We start from the raw sequence: 21805 nt of genomic DNA, 5'->3' as shown, positions 1-21805 counted from the left end.
ATTTGTCCCTTTGTCAAAAATCGATTACCATAAAATAGAAGGGTTTATTCCTGGAACCCATTGATTGAATTTATAAGCCATGTCCCTGGATCCTTGGCTCTGTATGGGTTTTTCTATTCCAATACCACATTATCTTAATTTGTAGCTATTGAGTACATTTTGAAATTGGATAGTGTAAATATTCTGACTTTGTTCTTCTTTTCCAAATGAACTATTTTAGGTTCTGTGCACACACACATATATGTATATACATATACATGTATACATATACATATTATATATGTGTATGTATACACACACGCATATATATATATATATATATATGGATTAGCTTGACGGTTTCTATACAAACGTCTGCCTAGAATTTGACAGATTACTTTGCGTAGATCAATTTAGGGAGAAATTTTTGCATTTTTAATAATCTCAAAGAATATACTTATTTCATTTTTTTCTGTTGTTTGTCTTTCTCTATTTCATTAAAAATTCTATGTTTTATTTTTTATCTTATCCTATCTTTTATTTTTTTTCACACTTGGTGGCGTCAGGGTCTGCTTCTGCTTCAGTGCTTAGGGGTCGCTCCTGCCAATGCTGGAGAGATCAGGAGCTATTGGGGATGGAAACTTGGTGACCTGGACAATGCAGGGTGTGAGGAACACCAAATCCTCAGCCCCCAAACCACTGACATGGGAGTCTTAGTATCATTGATGTGGTCCCTGAGCCCCCTGAACACAGCCTGGGAGATCGTGTCTCCCACATATGTGTGTGAAAACATAAAAAAAAAAAGCCACTTCTGTATTAGACTAAGAATCTACTTTCAGCAACCCTGTTCTTGCTTCCCTAGTAAACATCATTTAGTATCTGAGGTTTTTCTGAGTTGATTTTTTTTTTACTTTTTTTGGGTCACACCCCACAATGCACAAGGGTCATTTCTGGCTCTGAACTCAGGAATTACTCCTGGCGGTGCTTGGGGGACCATATGGGATGCTGGAAATTCAACGTGGCACAGCCGTGTGCAAGGCAAATGCCCTACCCTCTGTACCATCATTCCCATCCCCTGACTTGACCTTAATTGCTATCTACCTAGTTGAAAGGTTTCCCCATTTTTCTTACAGAATTTAATTTTTCTTTCATAATTTAAATTCTTTTTAGTCTCTGGAATTGTTTTTTTTTTTCTGGATTCTGTGGACCCTTCTGTGTATCACCTACAAAATGGAATTACAGTTCTGACTCACAGTCTCCACTGTTCTTCAGTTTGAATCTTTTTTTTTGTTTTTTGGTGATTTCTAAGTCTTAAGATTTATTTAAATCATCTCCAGTGAGAATGCAGTGGGCCAATCAAACCCCTTTCCTTGTAACACGTAACCTTTTCTTTTCAGTTTGAATCTTAATCCTGCCCCTAGGAGATGTAATTGTCAGGAAAATTTTTTTCAAACGTATTACCTATATTTTGTAGTTAACTATAAATAACTTTGGAAGTGTTAAGTAAGATAGTGTAAGTAAGCTTAGTATGTGGTACCTAGTAAGAACTCAAAAAAAGCTTTGTAGTGAAATGCATTGTTTTAGTGAAATGATAGGTATAGTGGTTCTTGTTATTTTACCTATCTACAAGGCAGCCTCTACACTGGGATTTGTTTGCCAAAGATGAAACCTGAGTTAATGTCATCTTGGATTCTCTTCTATAAAACTCATCTGCACTACTAATTAATCCCTCAAATTCCAAGCAATAAATTTAATCAGCCCTAAATCACACTATTGGCAATAAAATAAATAAGCTCTCCAAACTTGGTGTTCCTTAAGAGTAGGCTGACCTCACTGGTAGAAGGCATGAGAAAAGTATACTTGCTCAGAAAAACAGTTGATTTTTGCACTGTGATAGAGTCTTTGGGTATTATCATATTCTCTACTATCAATATGAAACATACATCAATGTCAGTACTTTCTGGGTCTGGCCTGCAAATTTCCCTGTTATTCTGCTATTTTGTTCTTCTCCCTTTTGGTACAGGAACATGTTGTCATCCATGGGGACAGGATAGACCATGTGTCTTCTGTGTCTTCTAAGGTCCTATGAGCAAACTGAGATGAATATATTTGAAATTCAGTTTGGGCGCCTGAGGCTGCAGGCAGGGGCCAGGGCAGGTGTGATGTTCTCTTTGGAAATCATGTTGGGATGCTCTGAGTGGAGTTTGCCACTGGTTTGTGCACCAGGACGCCTTTCCTGCTTTGTGTCTGAGGGCTGAGGGCAGCTCTGCTTTGGTTCTAGGGCAGTGTTCACGACTCTTGTGCTTTGCTGTGAAGCATCTGAAATGGCAGCTTTAAAAATCTAGACTATAGACCGAACATGATTACCACTCAGTGCCTCTTTTGCAAACCACAACACCCAAAAGGAGAGAGAGAACAAAAGGGAATGCCCTGCCACAGAGGGAGGGTGGGATGGGGGGATGGGGGGGGGTGGGAGGGATACTGGGATCAGTGGTGGTGGAGAATGGGCACTGGTGAAGGGATGGGTATTCGATCATTGTATAACTGAAACCCAAGCACAAAAATTTGTAAGTCTACAACTGTACCTCATGGTGTTTCACTAATAAAAATTAAAAAATAAAAAAGTAATAAAAAAATCTAGAATAGTTGAGGCAGAGAGATAGTACAGGGGTGAAGGCACTTGCCTTACATGCAGCTGATCCTGGTGCAATCCATGGCACCAAATATGGTCCCCTCAGCACCATCAGGAGTGCTCCTATACACAGAGCCAGGAGGAAGCACTGAACACTGCAAGGTACAGCTCCCGAACCAAAGCCAAAACCAAACCAAACCAAACAGAGTGTCTTTCCATAACTCTCCATTTCCCACCTTGAATATCTCTGGCATAACATCAAGATTGTTGGGCACTATAGAGTGAGTACATGTCTCAGAAAAAAGTGGCTTAGCTGGGATTGGAGAAGAGATCGAAAAGAAAGAGGCCCTATTTCCTTTTTTAAAATCTGTTGGTTCCCTGACACTAATTTAGTTATGTCAGCTCTTTTTTTGTTTATTTTTGTTTTGGGGCTACACCTGGCGATGCTCAGGGGTTGCTTCTGACTCTGCATTCAGAAATCATTTCTGGCAGTGCTCAGGGTACTGCATGGGATGCTGGGGATGGAACCAAGGTCAACCGCATGCAAGGGAAGTGCCCTACTCACTGTACTGTCACACTGGCCCTATTTAAACTCCTTCATGGTTACTGTTCCCGCAGGTAATAAAATTTTCTGATAATTCTAATGCATGACTCATCTTCTGATAATTCTAACTTACGCCTCATGGAGGTCACAGGTACCACAATGTCACCAGTTTTCTTTGTTCTTTAAGATTCTCACAGCCTTTTCTTCAAGGCAGGAATTCACTAAGAATTATGCCCTCATTGGAGCACCTTTGTCCTCAAGCTTCTAGGATTTCTGCTCTGGATCTCAAATGTTGTGTACAGAAAGGGTGAGGCTGTCTGTTATGAAGTGGATGTGACCCGACTCTCTTGTTTCTGAGTGAAGGCATCAATTCCAATTTCTCTGGGTCATGGAAATGAGGCTTTTTTAAAAAAATCTTTTTTAGATTTGGAGTTAACCTTTATTCCGTCAGCTGTATGTATGGTGACTTGTAGTCAGGATTGCTGTGTTGGATTAAACAGGCCTGTAACTCAGACTCTGGTGGCAAGACTCCCTCTTTGTGGAATTGGGAACCTGAACAAAATATAAGGGCTGGGTGGTACAGCCCCGCTGCCTGCAGCTTTCTGCTCCGGGACCTTTGTGTCTCTTTCTCAGAAGGGATCGGAGGCTGCTGACCATGGAGCTCCCTTCCCTATAGCTTTTCTTCTTTTGTATTTTTTTTTGCACCGTTACCGGATGGTGCTTAGGTCAGCTGTGGGCAAGGCACACCTTACCCATTATACTGTTGCTCTGCCCACCACACGGGGCTTTTTAATCAATTTCATTCCTCCTCAACCTCCACTAGGGTGGGCAAAATCAGGCTCCATAACCTGTAGCTAGAGAACTAGAGGTTTAAGGCTAGATGGTTTAAGAGATGCCAGAGAGGATTTATTTGTTCTTGAAAGGCGATGTCTATATTTAGAACAATCTTTCCAGTTTTATATTTGAGTGCGAAACCAATTTTATTCCAGAGGCTGAATAAGTTGGCAGCCCCCGGTTGTGACTTACAAAACCCAGGAGCCTTTGAACATTTCAGTGATGGAACTGTTCAGGTTTAAATACCTCAGTGTCAGGAAGGGTGTGAGTTGCTGAGGGAGGTAGATAAGGCCTTGAGGGAGGCTCACCCAGTGAGAATTGATTAGAGATAAGGAATGAGCCTTATGTCCCCCAGGCCCGTAGGTCACTGCATTCTCCATTCATCATATGGAGAATACATCCTGCCCGTTTCCCCCCTTCCTCCCTGTGCCCAGTATTTCCCTCTGGGCTCTCAGTTGGGGTCCCCTTTGCTTATGTGGGTGGTGGTGGATAAACCAAAGATCACAGTTGATCTATTCTGGTAGCCCTGATCTCAGGAAAAAAGTGAAGTGTAGCGCTACCTTTAATAAATCCTGGACTTACTTTTCCCTGTCCACGGAAGAGGCAATAATGATTCGGTTCCTATGTGCTAATCCCCTAATTGGAGCTAATTTCTAAGACACTCTTTCCAACTCAGCGGAGCCCTCCCAGCACTTGGATCTCGCTTCACTCTTGGGAGCCCTGCCCCTCCCCCCCACCCCCCCACCTGCCGGCCCTTGCCCTTCTACTCAGCTTCCCTCAGTGCACCCTGCATCTGACTCTGTTGCCACAGTAGTCACTGGAAAGAAATGTCACTGTGCCTTTCCACGTCCATTGCCCCTGGTGGATTGTGAGCACTTCAAAAATGAAGGGCCCAAGTCTTACTTGTCTTTGCATGGTCTGGAAGAGCGTCTACAGGAGAAAGGAGCCAGTTCTGTTACTGATTGTTCCACTCAGAGGAAAGCCAGTTGCAGATTTGCTGCTGGCAAAAGTGCTTGAGGATACCCAAGGTGGTCTCCGCAGTGTCCTTTTCAAGGAGACTTGTGAGGCCCCAGGAGGCGAAAGACATCAAGACCAGCAAGGGCAGTGCTGAGACTAAGCCCAGATTGTTAAAAATATGCTGCTTCGGGCCATCCTTGGCACCCCACAAGGTCCTCGAGCCTCATTAGGAGTGATCCCTGAGCACAGAGCCAGGAGTAAGCCCTGAGCACCACCAGGTGTGGTCCAAAAACCACGCCCTACCCATTGTACTATTGCCCCCAAAACAAATAAACAAATATAAGCTCCTTTCATGGTTCTGCTTTGCTTCTGAGAAACTCTTCTAGAACCTGCTCCTAAGTAACTGACTCTCAAATGCAACCGGCAATTCTGTTCTCTGCTTTCATGTGCTCAGGAAGAATTTCTTCAGGACACTAGGTGACTCTAGTTTTAGTTCTTTCTTATTATATTTGTTTTTTTGGGGGGGCACATCTGGTGATGCTCAGGGTTTACTCCTGGCTCTGTGCTCAGGGATCACTCCTGCTGACTTGGGGGACCATATGAGATGCTGGGGTTGAGCCTGATCTGCCACGTGCAAGGAAAATGCCCTACCCACTCTACTAGTGCTCTGTCCCCTTCTAGTTTTAGTTCTCATTGAGTTGTGGCCATCATTCCTGTGGGGTGATTTCATTGACCTACTTAGATAATTAGAGTTATTAGAAGACATTCCTAGTCAGCAAGGCTCTTGCTAATTTAGGCTTTTGCTAAGTGTTTTCTTTATTGTACTCTTTCCTTCCCTCCCTCCCTCCTTCCCTCTTTCCTCCATCCCTCCCTCCCTCCCTCCCTCCCTCCCTCCCTCCTTCCTCCCTCCCTTCCTCCATCCCTCACTCCCTCCTTCCCTCCCTCCTCCTCTCCCTCCCTCCCTCTCTCCCTCCCTCCCTCATCCCTCACTCCCTCCTTCCCTCACTCCTTCCCTCCCTTTCCCTTTCCCTCTCTTCCCTTCCCCTCCCTCCCTCCCTTCCTCCCTCCCTTCCTCCCTCCCTCCCTCCCTCCCTCCCTCCCTCCCTCCCTCCTTCTCTCCTTTCCTCCCTCCCTCCCTCCCTCTATCCATCCATCCTTCTCTCCCTCCCTCCCTCCCTCCTCCCTCCCTTCCTCCATCCATCACTCCCTCCTTCCCTCCCTCCTCCTCTCCCTCCCTCCCTCTCTCCCTCCCTCATCCCTCACTCCCTCCTTCCCTCACTCCTTCCCTCCCTTTCCCTTTCCCTCTCTTCCCTTCCCCTCCCTCCCTCCCTTCCTCCCTCCCTCCCTCCTTCCTCCCCTCTTTCCTCCCTCCCTTCCTCCCTCCCTCACTCCCTCCCTCCTTCTCTCCTTCCTCCCTCCCTCCCTCCATCTCTTACTCCCTCCTTCCTTCCTTCCTTCCTTCCTTCCTTCCTTCCTTCCTTCCTTCCCTCCTTCCTTCCGCCTTTCCCTTTCCCTTTCCCTCTCTTCCCTTCCCCTCCCTCCCTCCCTTCCTCCCTCCCTCCCTCCTTCCTCCCCTCTTTCCTCCCTCCCTTCCTTCCTCCCTCCCTCCCTCCTTCTCTCCTTTCCTCCCTCCCTCCCTCCCTCCCTCCCTCCATCCTTCTCTCCCTTCTTCCTTCCCGCCTTCCCTCCCTCCTTCTCTCCCTCCCTCCCTCCCTTGCTTCCTTCCCCAGTCCTCCCTTCAGTCCTTCCACCCCTCAGTGTGAAGAGGTTGTGTTTAGGGTCTGTATAGTTCCAGGGATTGGACCAGGCCCTCCCGCACGCGAGGCAGGTCCACCAGCCCTTTGTGCTGTCGCCCAGCCCAGTGTTTCATTAATATGTGTTTCTCGAGGATGACTTTTTAAAAAAACACTTTACAATGCAAACAAGTTTTAAAGTAATTTTAACTCTGCTGTTTTTCCATCTGAAACACATTTTATGTAATAATTATTCTCGCCTTAACCATACGGCTTCTTTTCTATTTACATATATTTTTGGAATGTGCAGTTCCGCAAACGAAAAGATGGTTCCTGTTGTAGAGAGACAAAACTTAGTAAAATCTAATTTTGGGGAAAAATTTTTACTTTGCATATGTAAGCATTTACTTTTTTGGTAACTGGTAATAACTTTATATATATGTATATATATACATACGTATATAGCCTATAAAGAACAGAAGGCAGTTTGGGCATTCTATAAACTTCAATAAGAAACACAATCATATGGTTTTATAGATATTATAAGTCTAAACTTGTCTACTCAGACAACCAAAATTAGGATGCATGATGAGACATTCAAATTGCTACATTGTAGCCAAACGTTAAAATGTAACCACTGATGCAAATTTAAAAAGTTATAACAGATTTTAAAACTAATAATAGGTAATATAACATTAAGAGTGTGAGTTTATGCAAAGGGAATATTGCATACTTAGCTTAAAGCAAAGAATATATGTGAATTGTGATACAAAACTGTTTTGGTTTGGTTTAGTTTTTGCTCCAGGGATCAAACTCAGGGTCTGAGCAAATCATTGTGCTCTATCTCCTTCCCTGGTCTATACATTCTTAGAATTTTCTTTTCTGGAAATTGTGTGGGTTTTAAATGATTTTAACTATGGGTTTATATTCATTTTTCAGTGTAAATTGTACTTGTTCTGTAAAAGCTATAAGTATTACTTCAGGCTTCTCCTGATAAAGCTAGTTGATCTGAGATCTATTTATACTAAAGTATTACTACATTTGCTTTCTCTGTCACGTGGCTCAGAACACAGGAAAAAAATGGAAAATAATTATCAGACTGCTGGCCTATATGATCTTCAAGAGCTAGACCTATTTTTAGTATGTTCTACAGGGTAGCACATAGTAGGAGCTCAATAAATGTGTTATAATCAAAGGCCCAGGCATACTTGATTCTTCCAAAAGTTTGTTCATTTTCTGTAAGTAGGTTGCAGTGTCAAAACCCAGAACCCTTGTGTGCTGGTATATAGTAGGTGCTTAATAAATGTGTATTGAGATTCCACTATTTGAATACATCTTCACCATTGTCTCCATTGAGAGCTTGTCTTGGGATGGGAAGTGTGTTACCAATTATTTATTCCTCAGTTAACACTTTTTGCAAGTTATCATTATCAGTATGTATTAAGAAAAGATAATGTAGTCAACTCTGTATTATACATGTGTGGGTCATCCATGCTGCCTTTGATTTAAGTTGGTGTCAGTCCCTAGGAGCCTAATCCTTCTGAGTAATCCTGACAGTTTTGTGAGTGTTCAGCATTTCCTGTCAGACCAGTGTGGTGATTAAAGCTCCACTTTGTTTCTAACCTTTGTGAAATTATGCAGTGGGCTCTGCTCTCTGGCCAAGGTTGAGACCTCCGGGTTTCCATGTGCTCAGATTAAACAATGTCCCACGGGTGTGGGGTGTTGGCTTTTCATTAATTGGGTCATGGGAAACAGTATTAAGCACTCATATAATTGAACAGATTACATGCAATTTACTATTTTAGGGATTTTCAAATGGGCTGCTGAAGAATTTTCTGAATTGGGGCTGGGTTTTATTAGCGTGTTGGAACAAAGGTATGAACAAGGTGGCCACTGGGTAGATATTTGACGCGATGAACAGATGGTGACTTGGTTTAGGATGCATCTAGCCAGTCAGTAAGGCTAGACACATCTAGCCCTGGGTTTTAGATGCCATGTGTTTTCCCCAGAAGGGGAATTTCAGCTTGCAGCTGTGGATTAGATTCTATTGGAATAGGTAGGTACATTAGGATATTATCACCGATGCTTGGGTTTTCAGGAGAAAATACATTTACATTATACACAACATATGTAAACTTACATGTAAAAATGTACATGTCTGTCACTTGCATGTGAAGATAATTATTCCATATGGCACAGGATCATGGTTACTGACAGGTCATTCTACTGCCATCGGAGTAGAGTGCCCAGGCAATCTGGCTCATGGAGCAGAGAACCAGAGCAGGGACCCATGGGTCCATTTAATGAAGGCTGAAAGCAATTTCTAACCCCTGTGCTCCTTTCTGTGATCTATGATCTCCAACAGGACCTACAGAAAAAAAAAACAAGCTTTTGGACAGAGGGTGAGTACTGATGGCAGAGGGAGGTTCAGCATAAAGTGGGCAACCTCTGCAACAGTGCTCATATGCTATCAGAATACCTTTGTAGTCTTAAAGATTGGGGCCAAGGAAATAGTAGCAGTGGTAAAATGCTTGCTCTGCACATGGACAACCTGGGTTAATCCCTGACCCTGCTGGGAGTGATCCCTGAGCATAGAGCCTGGGGTAAACCCTGAGTACCGTGGGTGTGGTCCAGTTGCCACCCCTCACCCAAGTATTGAGAATCTCATGGTACATGCATTTATTTACATTTGATTATTTGTATTTATTCTGTTCAAAACTTAAAAACTGAGATAACATTGTTATTAAATAATTATATTTTCTGCAATAAGAGAAATTACAGAGAAAAAAGAAGAGCCAACTGTTCCATTTTGGAATTTTTTTATTTACATTTTTTTATTATAAATTCATTTTTTTAAGGGCCAGAGCCGTAGTACAGGGGGTAGGGTGTTTGCCTTGCATGTGGTAGGCATGGGTTTGATCCCCAACATGCCTTATGGTTCCCTGATACCACTAGGAGCAATCCTTGGTGCAGAACTAGGAGTAATCTCTGAGCATTATTGCGTGTGGCCGCAAAACGTCCACTCCCCAATTTTTTCTTAATGGGGACCATCCCCAGCAGTGCTCAGGAAACCTGAGGTCACTTCTCGTGGCTCTCTGCCCAGTACTGGGACATGCTGGCTTGTTACTCAGGCACAGCAGTGCTGGGGTCACCTCTGACACCCCCATGGTGCTGGGGACCAGACTCAGGTTTCACAGCGCCAGGCATGTCCTCCGCCATCGGCTTGTCTCCCTAGACCTGTTATTAGAAACATTGACTTCATTGGTGGAGGTAGATAAAAATGTGATTTCAAGTTTTAAAATGTGAAAGTGGTTTTTTTTTTTTTTCCCCAGATCAGTTTTAGGTTCATAGCAGAAGAGGTCAGGAAGCAAGAGTTCCCGTGTCCCCTCCCCACAGCCCCCACTACTAATACCTGCCAGTTCCCAACAGTGTGAGTTTTATCTCTTGCTACTTTGCTTCCTAGAAAAGTGGAACCACTTTTTAAAAAGGTGAATTTTGAGCTCCTCTTGCAGGAATTGCTGTTCTTTTTCTCTGTTTAGAGATTATTTTTGACTGAAAAAAACCTCAAATGAGCCAAGACTGGTGATAGTCTTTGCCGTTTCTACTATGTCTAACGCAGTTTCCCCAGAATGGCCTGTGGCCACGAGCACCCCTATTTCTGACCCAGTCCCAAGGTCGGCTGCTCTCAGGAGGAAGTCTGAGAATACTCGTGTTGAACAAGCCCCCTGGGGACCCTTAGATATTTGAGAATCTTGGTCTTACACCGATTGTACTCAAAAGTTTGAAACATCACAGGGCCGGACCGATAGCACAGTGGGTAGGGTGTTTGCCTTGCATGCAGCCGACCTGGGTTCAATCCCCGGAACCCCATATGGTCGCCCAAGGACTGCCAGGAGTAACCCCTGAGCATCGCTAGATATGACCCAAAAAGCAAAGCAAAACAAAACAAAACAATAGTTTGAAACATCACACACACACACAACAGAGAATCCTTTTGGCAGACCAGTTTATGCGAGCTGCTTCCTACGGAGAGAGCATCTCTCAGTGGGAGACAGAGAGTCCCGGTTAGTCACATCTGAAGTTTCCTTGCAGGAATGCATTGCTATGACTAACGTTTTGTCATTCACAGGTGAGTGTAACTAGTTTGCATTCTTAATAGAGCAAGTTCATTCAGAAAAAAAGCTGAAAACTTCTGCAAATACCAAATAGGTTTAGCAGCTCCAAAATCCTTCCAGTGGAAAAAAAATTTTTTTTTTCTCTGTCACTCCAGCCCCAGCTTTCCAGTATAAAACACAGAACCTTCATTTCTCTGATTTTTCTTCTCTGCCAGGAAGTCTAAAAATACTTTTAAGAGGTTCCTTCTAAGATGTTCTTTTTCGTTTTTTTCTCAATACTCAAGGCTTACTCCTGACTCTGTGCTCAGGGCTCACTCCTAGTGCTGCTCTGGGATCATATGCAGTGTCTGTAGCTAACCTAAGTTGGCCATGTGCAAGAAAAGCTATCTCTCTGGCCCTAAAAATGTTCATAATCACTTCACTTAATCACTTAACTTTCCGTTAGTCAGCGATTTGCTCGAGTGGGCGCCAGTAACGTCTCCATTTGTCCCTGTCGTGTGCTAGTGTAGCCCAATGGCATCTGTTCACTCCGGGAACATGAAGGGCCTCAAACCGATCGTTCATGATCTTGACGAAGAAGTCTGACCATCTGGTAGGTGGGCGGCCACGTGGTCTTTTGACATCCCATGGAATCCAATCAGTAACAGCTCTAGTCCAACAGTCATCTTTAAATCTCATTACGTGACCAGCCCATCTGATTTTCGACACCTTGGCAAATGAGACACCGTCCCTGATCCTTGATCGTCGACGGATGTCAGAACTCCGGATTCGTTCTCTCATTTGAGTGAAACGTGATATTCCAAGCATAGCTCTTTCTATTCTTCTTTGGGAGACCTGAATAGCGTTCTCATCTTGTTTGCATAGGGCCCAGGTCTCTGAGGCATATGTTAATGCAGGAAGAACAGTGGAATCAAAGAGATGTGCCCGGAGCCGGAGGTTCTTCGTCCTCTTAGCTCTTTCTTCGACGTTCTTGAAGGCGTTCCAAGCCGCTCTCTTCCTCCTGCGCAGCTCGGGTGCCAGGTCATTTGTCATGTTGACCTCTCGACCTAGGTACACATAGCTGTTGCATTCGGAGATGGTCGTTCCCTTGAGAGTGAATGGGGCGTCAGGAACAAGGCTGTTTCTCATAAACATTGTCTTCGTAAGATTCAGCTGTAGTCCTACCTTTCCACACTCACGGTCAAATTCGGCCAGCATTTGTGCTGCTTGGCTGATGTTTGGTGTTATTAAAACAATGTCATCAGCAAAGCGGAGGTGGTGTAGTTGCCGACCATCTATCTTCACTCCCATTCCTTCCCATTCCAGTCGTCACATGATGTTCTCGAGGGTGGCACTGAAGAGTTTCGGTGAAATGGTATCACCCTGCCGCACCCCTCTCTTGACATCAACGATCACTTCTTTGTAGAATGGTGAGATCCTGGTAGTGAATCCGCAATACAGCTCACGGAGGATCCTGATGTATTGGGCTTGAATGCCCTGATTGGCTAGGGCTTCAATGACCGCTTCCGTCTCAACAGAATCAAAGGCCTTCTTTAAATCAATGAATGTTAAACAGAGCGGCATCTTGAACTCCCGAGAAACCTCAATGAGTTTGGTTATCGTGTGGATATGGTCGATGGTGCTGAATCCTTTGCGGAACCCTGCTTGCTCACATGGTTGTCCTTCATCTAGTGTTCTGCCAATCCTATTTAGGATGACTCGAGTGAACAACTTGTAGATGACAGACAATAGGCAGATCGGGCGATAGTTGCCAATGTCATGGATGTCTCCCTTCTTGAACAGTAGTATGGTCCTGCTGGTTTTCCATTGGGACGGAACCTTGCATTCAGACAGGTGGCGAGTGAAGAGCCGAGCCAGTGTATTGATGAGTACTGACGGCAGGTTCTTCAGGTGTTCAGGTCTGACCTTGTCTGGGCCGGGTGCTGTTTGTTTCTTTACCGATGAAATGGCGTGTCGGATTTCGGAAGGGAGAACGTTGGGAACGACATATCCATCCTGTGGAATTTGGTATGTCGGCAAGTGGACATGGCTATCGAAGAGATTTGAGTAGAAGTCATGGATAATCTTCATAGTTAAAAAAAATAGTAGGGATTGGAGAGCTAGTAGCATGGTTAAGGCGCTGGATGGTCCCAGTGCAGGTATGACCCCGAGCACAGAGCTTGGTATGGCCGTGAGTAGGGGGTGGTGGTTGGGCCACACAGGGCTTACTACTGGCTCTGCACTCGGGAATCACTCCCAGTGGGGCTCAGGGACCCTTTTGGGGACTGGGGAAAGAACCCACATTGGCCTTGTACTGTCTCTCTGGCCTCTCCAACTCTATACTCAGTGATGTTTTACTTTCATAGTGGAGAACAAAAAGAATCACCACACCTCAGGAGGACTGGCCTTCAGGGTCAGGAGTAACCAGGCCTTCGGGCAGGTCTGATGAAGCAGGAGGCGGAGAGACCCCAGTCAGAAATAATTAAGGCTCGAGATGGATTGAGTGTGTCCTACCCAGAGTGAAGGCCAGTGTTGAGGCTCCAATCCCTTGTAAGGTCACTGAAAGGTGAGCCTTTGGGACCGATTAGGGTCAGGGAGTTGGTTCCTTAGAGGGCTTCCTTTCCTTGTAAGAAGAGGAAAGAGCTGAGCTCCTGGCTCCTGGGAAGATGCAGAAGGCTGAAGGCTGGGCGGAGGATCTTAGTAGACCAACCACATACCACACTCCAAGCTTGTCTCATACCTAAGGCCTTGGGATCTTCGAGAAAGAAGTGTGGCTTCTGTGTAAGTCATACGTTCCAGAGAATTTTGTTAGGGGTGCCCTGCATGACTGAGCTAGGCTCTGCTTGACTGAGATCCAAATAAAAGTTCTTTCTTGAACGTCCAGTTTTAAGTCAGTCAGTGAAGGAGAAGCAGAGGTACTTATAGGTATGTACTGAATCAGTCTCTTGGAAGACAGTAAAACCAGTGCTGCAGAGTCAGAAGCAGAGGCAGAGAGAGCATGCATGGGCAGAGCGAAGTTTGGAGGACAGAGCCAGGCAGCCAGTGCGGGGCTCGCTGGAATTCCAGAGGAAGGAAAGAGAATAGTTTCTCCTCAGAGAAGAATGTTTACTTGAGTTGACTGGAGATTACATTGAAACGTTCCTGGGGTTCTAGGTAGAACTGACTTAAAGCATCCACAATTGGGTCCGTGCTGGTGAAATTCCTAAACTCCAAAATAAAGCTTCTCACAGGCTTCTGGGCATTAGGAGCCAATGTACAGAGAAAAAAGCCCATTTCCTGCCACTTCTGAGCAACCAGAAAGGAAGTCCCTAGGCGTCAAGCACCTTGCCTTTATAGTTGGCTCCCTCCTGAGGAGGAACAAATGAACAGAATGATTCAGAGATGGGCACTGTATATGGCCCAGGAGGTCGCCAGCACTGCCGGAATGGCTGGGGACCCCTGGGGAAGCACTAGAGCCTCCGGCCCTTGCAATGAACCAGGGACCTGTTGGCTGAGGATTGGAGGGAGGGACCCCGAGTCCCACTGAACTTGACTTTGGAAGCCCAGATAAGCAACACAGACAAACAGAAAGGACTCTTAAACGAGTCTGTGTGTATCCTAATAAAAGGAGACAGGAGGAGTGGTACGAAGCTGGTCAGTGACCCTGACAGTGCTCCTGTATCATCTCATAGAATGGATGCCCGAGAGAGCACAGCGGGGAGGGCATTTGCCTGGCACATGGCCAAGACAGGTTTGATCCCCAGCATCTCATGTGGTCCCCAAAGCACTGCCAGGAGTGACTTTGAGTGCAGAGGCAGGAGTAAGTCATGAGCACTGCAAGCTGTGGTCCCATACCAAAAAATAGAAAGAGAGAGAGAGAGAGAGAGAGAGAGAGAGAGAGAGAGAGAGAAGAGAGAGAGAGAGACAAAGAGGAAGGAAGGAAGGAAGGAAGAAGGAAGGAAGGAAGGAAGGAAGGAAGAAAGAAGGAAGGAAGGAAGGAAGGAAGGAAGGAAGGAAGGAAGGAAGGAAGGAAGGAGAGAGAAATGGACGCTAAAAATGCCTGGGACTGTGTCTTTAGAAGTTCTGGGGGGAAAATAAAGAAGACAACGTGTGGGGCTGCGGTTCCCAGCAGAGCCTTTACCTATACCTGTGAGCCCCCAGGTTCCATCCCCAGCACTGCAAGAGCAGGACTTGATGTGGGTTTGATCTCCGAGCTGGAAAAAACAGAAGACCATTGAAATAGGAAAGACATTGTCCAAATCAAAATATCGCTCCCTGCCTCCATGGAGAGGCTCTGAGCCTCCTAGCTGGGAAGAGGAGAGAGGAAGGGGGAGAAGAATAAGCTTCTTTCAACTCAGTCTTGTGGGGTGAGTTGCTGCTGGTCATGGGGTGCTCTCCACCTTCAAGGGGAGGAGCTGAGGAAGAGACCCAGGAGCAGGCATGCGTTTGGTTGTGAGGTTTGGATGCGATGGTCGACTTTTATGGGACAGCAATGGTCAGGAGCCAGGGGAGAAAAGACAGCTCACAGGAGCCAAATACTCTAGATCCGCTAAGGGAAAGGAGAAAGGAAACTCACACTGCAAAAGGGTGAATGGACCCAGACACTGTGACGACTGCAGAGAGCCTAGGGTGGTAGAGCAAGTGCTAGGTCTTGGGTTTGGTCCCAATATGCCACCCCCAGCCCAGAACTCCTGGAGGTGCCCCAGTGCTACTGGCTGAGGCCTAGCTCTGCCAAGATTGGCTTTAGGCCCCTGCAGTGCTGGGGGTGGCCTTATAAATTTTCTTTTTAAGTGAAAGAATGAGTGATACCGCATAGCAGTTTAGTGACTGAGGGACCAGACCATGGAGCCGGATGAGCTGGTTCTCAGCTAGGGCACTGCTGATGAGACTGTGGACAGGTCACCTAACAGCTTCTGTAAAATAGGAATCCTAATAGACCTCCCTCGGAGAGCAGGTGGGGATCTAGTTACCACACCTTAGTGCCTAGGGTTTGGCGTGGTGTACAATTAGCTCCACCACGTACTATTTAAAAGCGTAGAAACAATATTATCAGGTCAGTTGGAACTTACTATTAAAAACACCAAATCAGATAAAGGAGGTTATTATATAATGCTTACAGCCACTCTTCATTTTAACTATATATTGCTAAATAAAATGGCAGCTTAATACAGTAAATGTGAGAATACAATGAAAACAGTTTGCAGTGGGAGGATTTATAATATCTCTTTCATGGCAAAAGAGGCCTTTAGTACACAAAAAGTTCTAGAGAAAATGAATTTTGGAACCAGCAAACTCAACAAACAATACCGAACCTTTTGTTCCTTTACAGAATGTTTTTGTATAGCTACAGAACACAAAAAAGAAAATCAATTATCTGCCACAAAGCAAACTTTAAAGCACTGAAAGATGTTAAATATCTTACAGAGTGTACTTTTAGTTTATTTTGTTCTTGTTTTGGTGACACGCCCAGCAGTGCTCAGGGCTTACTCCTGGATCTACTCAGGGATCCCTCCTGGTGGGCTCAGGGGACCATCTGGGGTTCTGGGGATGGAATCTAGGTCAGCTGTGTGCAAGGCAAATGCCCTCTCTCCAGGCTTTTTAAAATATATATATAAAGGGCTAGAGCGATAGCACAGCGGGTAGGGCGTTTGCCTTGCATGCGGCCTACCCGGGTTCCATTCCCAGCATTCCATATGGTCCCCTGAGCACTGCCAGGAGTGATTCTTGAGTGCAAAGCCAGGAGTAACCCCTGTGCATCGCCAGGTGTGACCCAAAAAGCAATATATATACAATATATATATATATCTCAGTATAATTAGAAATAAAAATGAAAATAGCAAAACCATGGAAGATGAAGAAGCAGACCTCGAGGTAGAGAGGTATGATCAGATCAAAGAGAAAGTCAGAGCTAAAATTTAGAACGGGAGAGATGATTGGAGGGGCTGGAGGGCAGCGTTTGCTCGCTGGGGCCCAGGAAACTTGTCTCCCCGAACCTCACTGGGAGTGGCCCCCTCAAAAATTTGCACTGTATGTGCATGCAGCAACATCAGGACCAGCCGTGCCACCTCCCGCCTGCACGGCAGGTGCACTGAGCCTCGGAGCCACCCCCCAGGGCCCAGCCTTGCTTTCATTTCCTGTTGTCCTAGGAGACGCCATTCTGCCAACCCAGCAGAAATGCCAGACTCAAGATTAGAAAGACTGACTGGGTGTTGGCATGGAGGGGAAGGCACTGGCATGCAGCTGAGGCCTTGACCGGCTCCATTCCCAGCACCCCACATGGTCCTTCAAGAGCTGCTAGGTGTATCTGAAGGACATTCCCAAATGAATAAAGAGAAAAATACACATGATTGACTTTTCATGTATTTACTATATACTAGGCAAAATGCTAGGATCTTTTGTTGTTGTTGTTGATATCTCTGACCTTACAGAATGCTACAGCAATTCTAAGGGTCTTGTCACCATTACTATTGACAAAGGAGCAGTCGGAGCTCAGAGAGTTGTGGACACAAGCCCAGGATGAGTTACTCACTGGACTCAGTTGTTCAGAAACCTGCACATGAGGGAGGGTTGAGTCTGAGCTTTGCCTCCTTCGATGCCCCATGGCTAGTGTTTGTATTGGTGAATGGTGAACGGCTGTGGCTTCTAATGTGTCTCCCAAACGTGTGTGTGTGTGTGTGTGTGTGTGTGTGTGTGTGTGTGTGTGTGTGTGTATGTGTGTGTAGCAGGGATTGTTAAAGCAGTTCAACACTCCTTTTTTCATGTGTATTCTGGGTCCCATGCAGTTGTGCTAGGGGATGGATGCTTGGCGGTCACTTCCAGCTGGACAGGGGATACCATATGGTGCCCAGGCTACAAAGTGAGCCCTGGAGCCCACTGAGCATAGAGAAGAAGCTTAGCTGCATCTGTGACCCCTGCCCAGGGTGGGTGACCGCAGGATTGTGCTCTGTGTCCCGCAGGTGCTGCAGGAGCAGATTCGCGCCCGGGACAACATCAGCTATGGAACAAACTCAGCCTTAAAGACTCTGGAGATGCGGCAGCTCTCGGGCCTGGGAGATCTTCGGGGGAGAGTGGCAAGGTAGGTCTCCCCCGTGCTGAGGGTTCTGCTCAGCAAAGCTTTCCATGAACTCTGCTTTGGTGGGGAATCTGCTCATGAAGCCCCGGTGTAGAGTCTGTGTTCTCAGAAGGCATCTCATGCTTCTTCATAAATGGTAGGGTGGGGCTGGAGCAATGGGGCAAAAGGCGCTGGCGTGCATGTGGATGATTTGAGTTTGATTCCAGGTCCCCATGATCCTTTAAGGCTCACCGGGTGTGATCTCTGAGCACAGAGCCAGGAGTAAGCCCCGAGTACCACCAGGTTTGGCCCCCAAACAAAACCAAACAAAAATCTGATGGTCTTAGATGAGCCGAACTCCCAGCATGCCAAGGTTGGTTGAGTTCCTACACTAGGGGGTGGATGGGTTTTGGGGGGAGGGGTGCCACATTTAGTGGTGCTCAGGGTTTTTCCTGGCTCTGCGCTCAGAAATCACTCCTGATGGTGCTTGAGAGACTGTGTGGGATGCTGGGGATCAAACCCAGGTCAGGCACATGCAAAACAAATGCCTTTCCCTCCCCCCACCCCCTGTGCTATTACTCCGGCCCCAAGTGGCATCACGTGCTGGAAGGAAATGACGGACAAGCTCTGCTGACCTGTGTCGTTTGCTAGGGGCAAATTAAGGTCATTGTAGGGTGAAGGGGATAGCCCCCCTGCAAACTCGGGATTTTTCTTAGACTATTCAAACTATCAAAGTAACATTGAGCAGATCAGTAAGGAAAAAATTTTAACTGCACGTGTATGGAGGTTGCATGGAGGGAAAGTCTAGACTAGATGGGAGAAAATGGCATTCTTACTAGCCCCTTAAGTAGGGGATACAGGAGTGTGAGAGATAGTACAGTAGGTAGGATGCTTGCACGTGGCCAAGTGGGGTTCAATTCTTGGCATCCATATGGTCCAAGCCTTCCGGGAGTAATTCTGAGTGCAGAGTTACGAGTAGTGTAGCCCCAAAGCAAAACAAAAACAGAAGGGGATAGAGGCCTCACCTTTGAGAGAGGAACAGGGACTCGTCCAAAGCTAGGCGTTCCGTAAGGAAGCCCATACTCTCCCCGTGGGCCGTCTTTTGGGTAGGAGGAAACTCTGGAGATGGCCCCAGGGCTGAACTCTCCCTTGGACTCCATCTATCTTGGCAGTTAAGGTGGGGACAGCAGCACCTCTTGAACCTGGGGGCCTTGATTGGCCTTAGCTCAAGATAGTGTTAGGGCCCAAGAGACAACACAGGGATAAGTACTTGCCTTGCACGGGGCCAGCTACTGTTCTATACCTGACACCCCACAGGCTCCCCGAGCCCTGCCAAGAGAGATCCCTGCGCTCTGCCAGGTGTGTACCTCCCCCAAATAATAAGAATGATCTCCATGCCATGATGATGTTCCTTGGAGGCCTGTTGTGGATACTCTGGGCTGAACAACCCTTTTTTTGGGTGTGTGGGTGGGTGTTGCTGTAGGGAACCCTGGGGACCAGCCATTCAGCAGCTCATAAAGTTTATTCTAGTGCCTCCACTGTCCTGAACTCAGCACAGCTGCTGGACTGAAGGGGCATTTATGCACAGTCCATCGATGTATCAAAGTCTGCACCTGCACCATCTGCCGGACTGAGGTGTGAGTTGGTGGGTCTCCCATGCCCTCTGCTGCAGTCACAAGTCTGTGCAGGGGGGCTGGAGGCCTGGTGGACATCTGCTCCGGCCTGGGGTGAGAGTGAGGGTGGTCTGTGAGGGCAGGGCCAGAGGAGTAGAGGCCCCGGGGGCCAAGTCCTCTCTGGAGCAGAGGGTTCTGGCAGGAAAGGGAGGACCCTGCGTGCAGCACGTGTGCGTTTGGTTTTGCTGGGCCAGCGGAGGTTCCATCCAGATTGAGCAGAAGCCCAGGATGATTGGTCACCTGCACTCTTCAGCCCAGCATGGAGTGGACACCAGGCTCTGTAGCTGGCCCCTCTCTTCTAACTCCTGGTCAGCCAATAAAGTTCAATGCAAATGCCACCTTCTCCAGGAAATCTTCTCTGATATATCACCTTTCTGCTCCCCTCCTGCTCTCTGCCCTAATAAATCTCCGCGTTGTCTTCATTGTCTCAGAGTGGAGAGTTGTGCCTTTGATTTTCGTGGATTGAGTGTCTGGGACAGATTCTGGAAAAGAGAGAGCTGTTCAACAAGTTTTTGTTTGGCTGAATGAGTGACCTGGGAGGTCACTGGGATGGAACCACTTCGTGGCATTGCTCAATTTCAGAGAAATCCCCTTCCACAACACCACTCAGTGTGGTGAGGGCTAAGAACATCCAAGCTCAAGAAGCGCTTTGGAGGTGTGGAACTCACTTGGGTGCAGGTGCAGGTGAAGGGGTGTCCCAGGAAGAGGCGAGTACCGTGGTGATGGGTGAGTGGACGGCAGACGGGACTGTCTTCCCTGAGTGTCTCCTCACGATTCAGTACAAAAAAGGAGAAGTTCTGGGCCGGAGCGATAGCACAGCGGGTAGGGGATTTGCTTTTCACATGGCCAACCTGGGTTCGATCCCCAGCATCCCACATGGTCCCCTGATCCCTGCCAGGAGTGATCCCTGAACATAGAACCAGGGTAACCTCTGAGCACCACGGAGGTTGGCCCCAGAGCAAACAAAAAAGAAAAAAGGGAGAAATTCTTTCAAAACACCAAGGAAACTTGAATTTCCTTCAGTGTTTTGATCAACTTCTCCACCCACCTGGTTTCTTCTCTTGAGCAAATACTTTTTATTGAGAAACAATCAAAACCATCCCTGGTCAACACTGCCCACCTGCGCTTCAGCTGGTGCCCATCTTTCCTCTGGTCCGTGAGCTTCTGCTGAAACAGATTCAGGGGAAGTGAAAATTCCCTGCTGCCTTTCTGCTTCCTGGCTTTGCGCGTTGAAGGAGCGTGGTGGGTAAGGTGAGCTGTGCCAAGCTCCAGCCTGCTCGGTCTTTTCCTTCACCTCAGCATGGGTGTGGTTCCAGGGGCAAGGGCACGGACAGGCCCGGGTCGGTGGCTCAGGCATATCATCTGTAGGGGTGAGAGGAGCCCCCCGCCCAACAAGGTGTTGCGACACCCCAAAGCAGGTCTGGCTGGGAGTCTCCAAAAGTCTCTAAGGCGCAGCTTCCGGAGGCCTGTGCTTTCTTGGTCCTAAGGGGACGTGGGGGGTCCACAATGCTGCTGTACTGCCCTCTTGTTTGGGGGCAGAGCCTTAAGGGAAGTGTCTGGGTGTGAGGTGCTTGAGCCCTGTGCCTTGGAGGGGCTGGAAGTCCCCCAGAGAGCCATGCCCCCCACGAACAGCATTAGTGAGCTCTAATTTTCTTTCTTCTTTCTTTCTTTTTTTCTTTTTGGGTCACACCTGGCGATGCACAGGGGTTACTCCTGGTGGTGCTCAGGGGACCATATGGGATGCTGGGAATCGAACCCGGGTCGGCCGCGTGCAAGGCAAACGTCCTACTCGCTGTGCTATCTCCCCAGCCCCGTGAGCTCTAATTTTCATGTGACTTAACTGTCACTCTCCTCCCGTTGTTCATCGATTTGCTCCAGCGGGTCCAGTAACATTATGAGAATTTTTATGCCATTCAGTTCACTGAAAGTGTAAAATTCAGTCATCAACTGCTCATCAGGCCTTATTGATCTTCTCTGCACAGTAACTATGGACAGTGATTCTGGTACTAGGGAAGGAGAACAGACCAACTAATATTTTATTTTTTAATAAAATTTTTTTTAACCAACTAATATTTTAAATGGCACTGTCCTTGCTTTATGTTAGACCGCTGTGTCCCAGCCAGAAAAGAGAGGTTTCTCTTTTTTTGATGGGGGCAGAAGGACACAGACGCAGCGATGCTTGGGGGGTCACTCCTGGCTCTGCGCTTAGGAATCACTCATGGCAGCGCTTAGGGGACTACACGGAATGCCGGGGATCCAACCCGGGCCAGCTGCGTGAGGCAGGCGTGGAGCCATTACACTACTGCTCTGCCCACAGCCCCCTGGAGGC

The 21805-nt window shown here is 46.9% G+C and overlaps 1 protein-coding gene across 2 annotated transcripts in view; it reads left to right on the top strand.

The window, feature by feature from the left end:
- Window positions 1-21805, top strand: part of FAM81A (family with sequence similarity 81 member A) — an 88463-nt gene that overhangs the window by 39807 nt on the left and 26851 nt on the right. For both annotated transcript variants that reach the window (XM_056130677.1, XM_056130678.1), the window contains exon 4: window positions 17709-17827. In XM_056130677.1, the coding sequence (XP_055986652.1) occupies window positions 17709-17827 (119 nt within the window). The remainder of the gene's footprint in view (window positions 1-17708; window positions 17828-21805) is intronic.

Source organism: Sorex fumeus, unplaced genomic scaffold, assembly GCF_029834395.1.
Source record: "Sorex fumeus unplaced genomic scaffold, SorFum_2.1 ptg000081l, whole genome shotgun sequence".
Classification (NCBI taxonomy): Eukaryota; Metazoa; Chordata; class Mammalia; order Eulipotyphla; family Soricidae; genus Sorex; species Sorex fumeus.
Note: the sequence above shows the minus strand (reverse complement) of the source record. Positions and strands in the feature narration are given on the sequence as shown.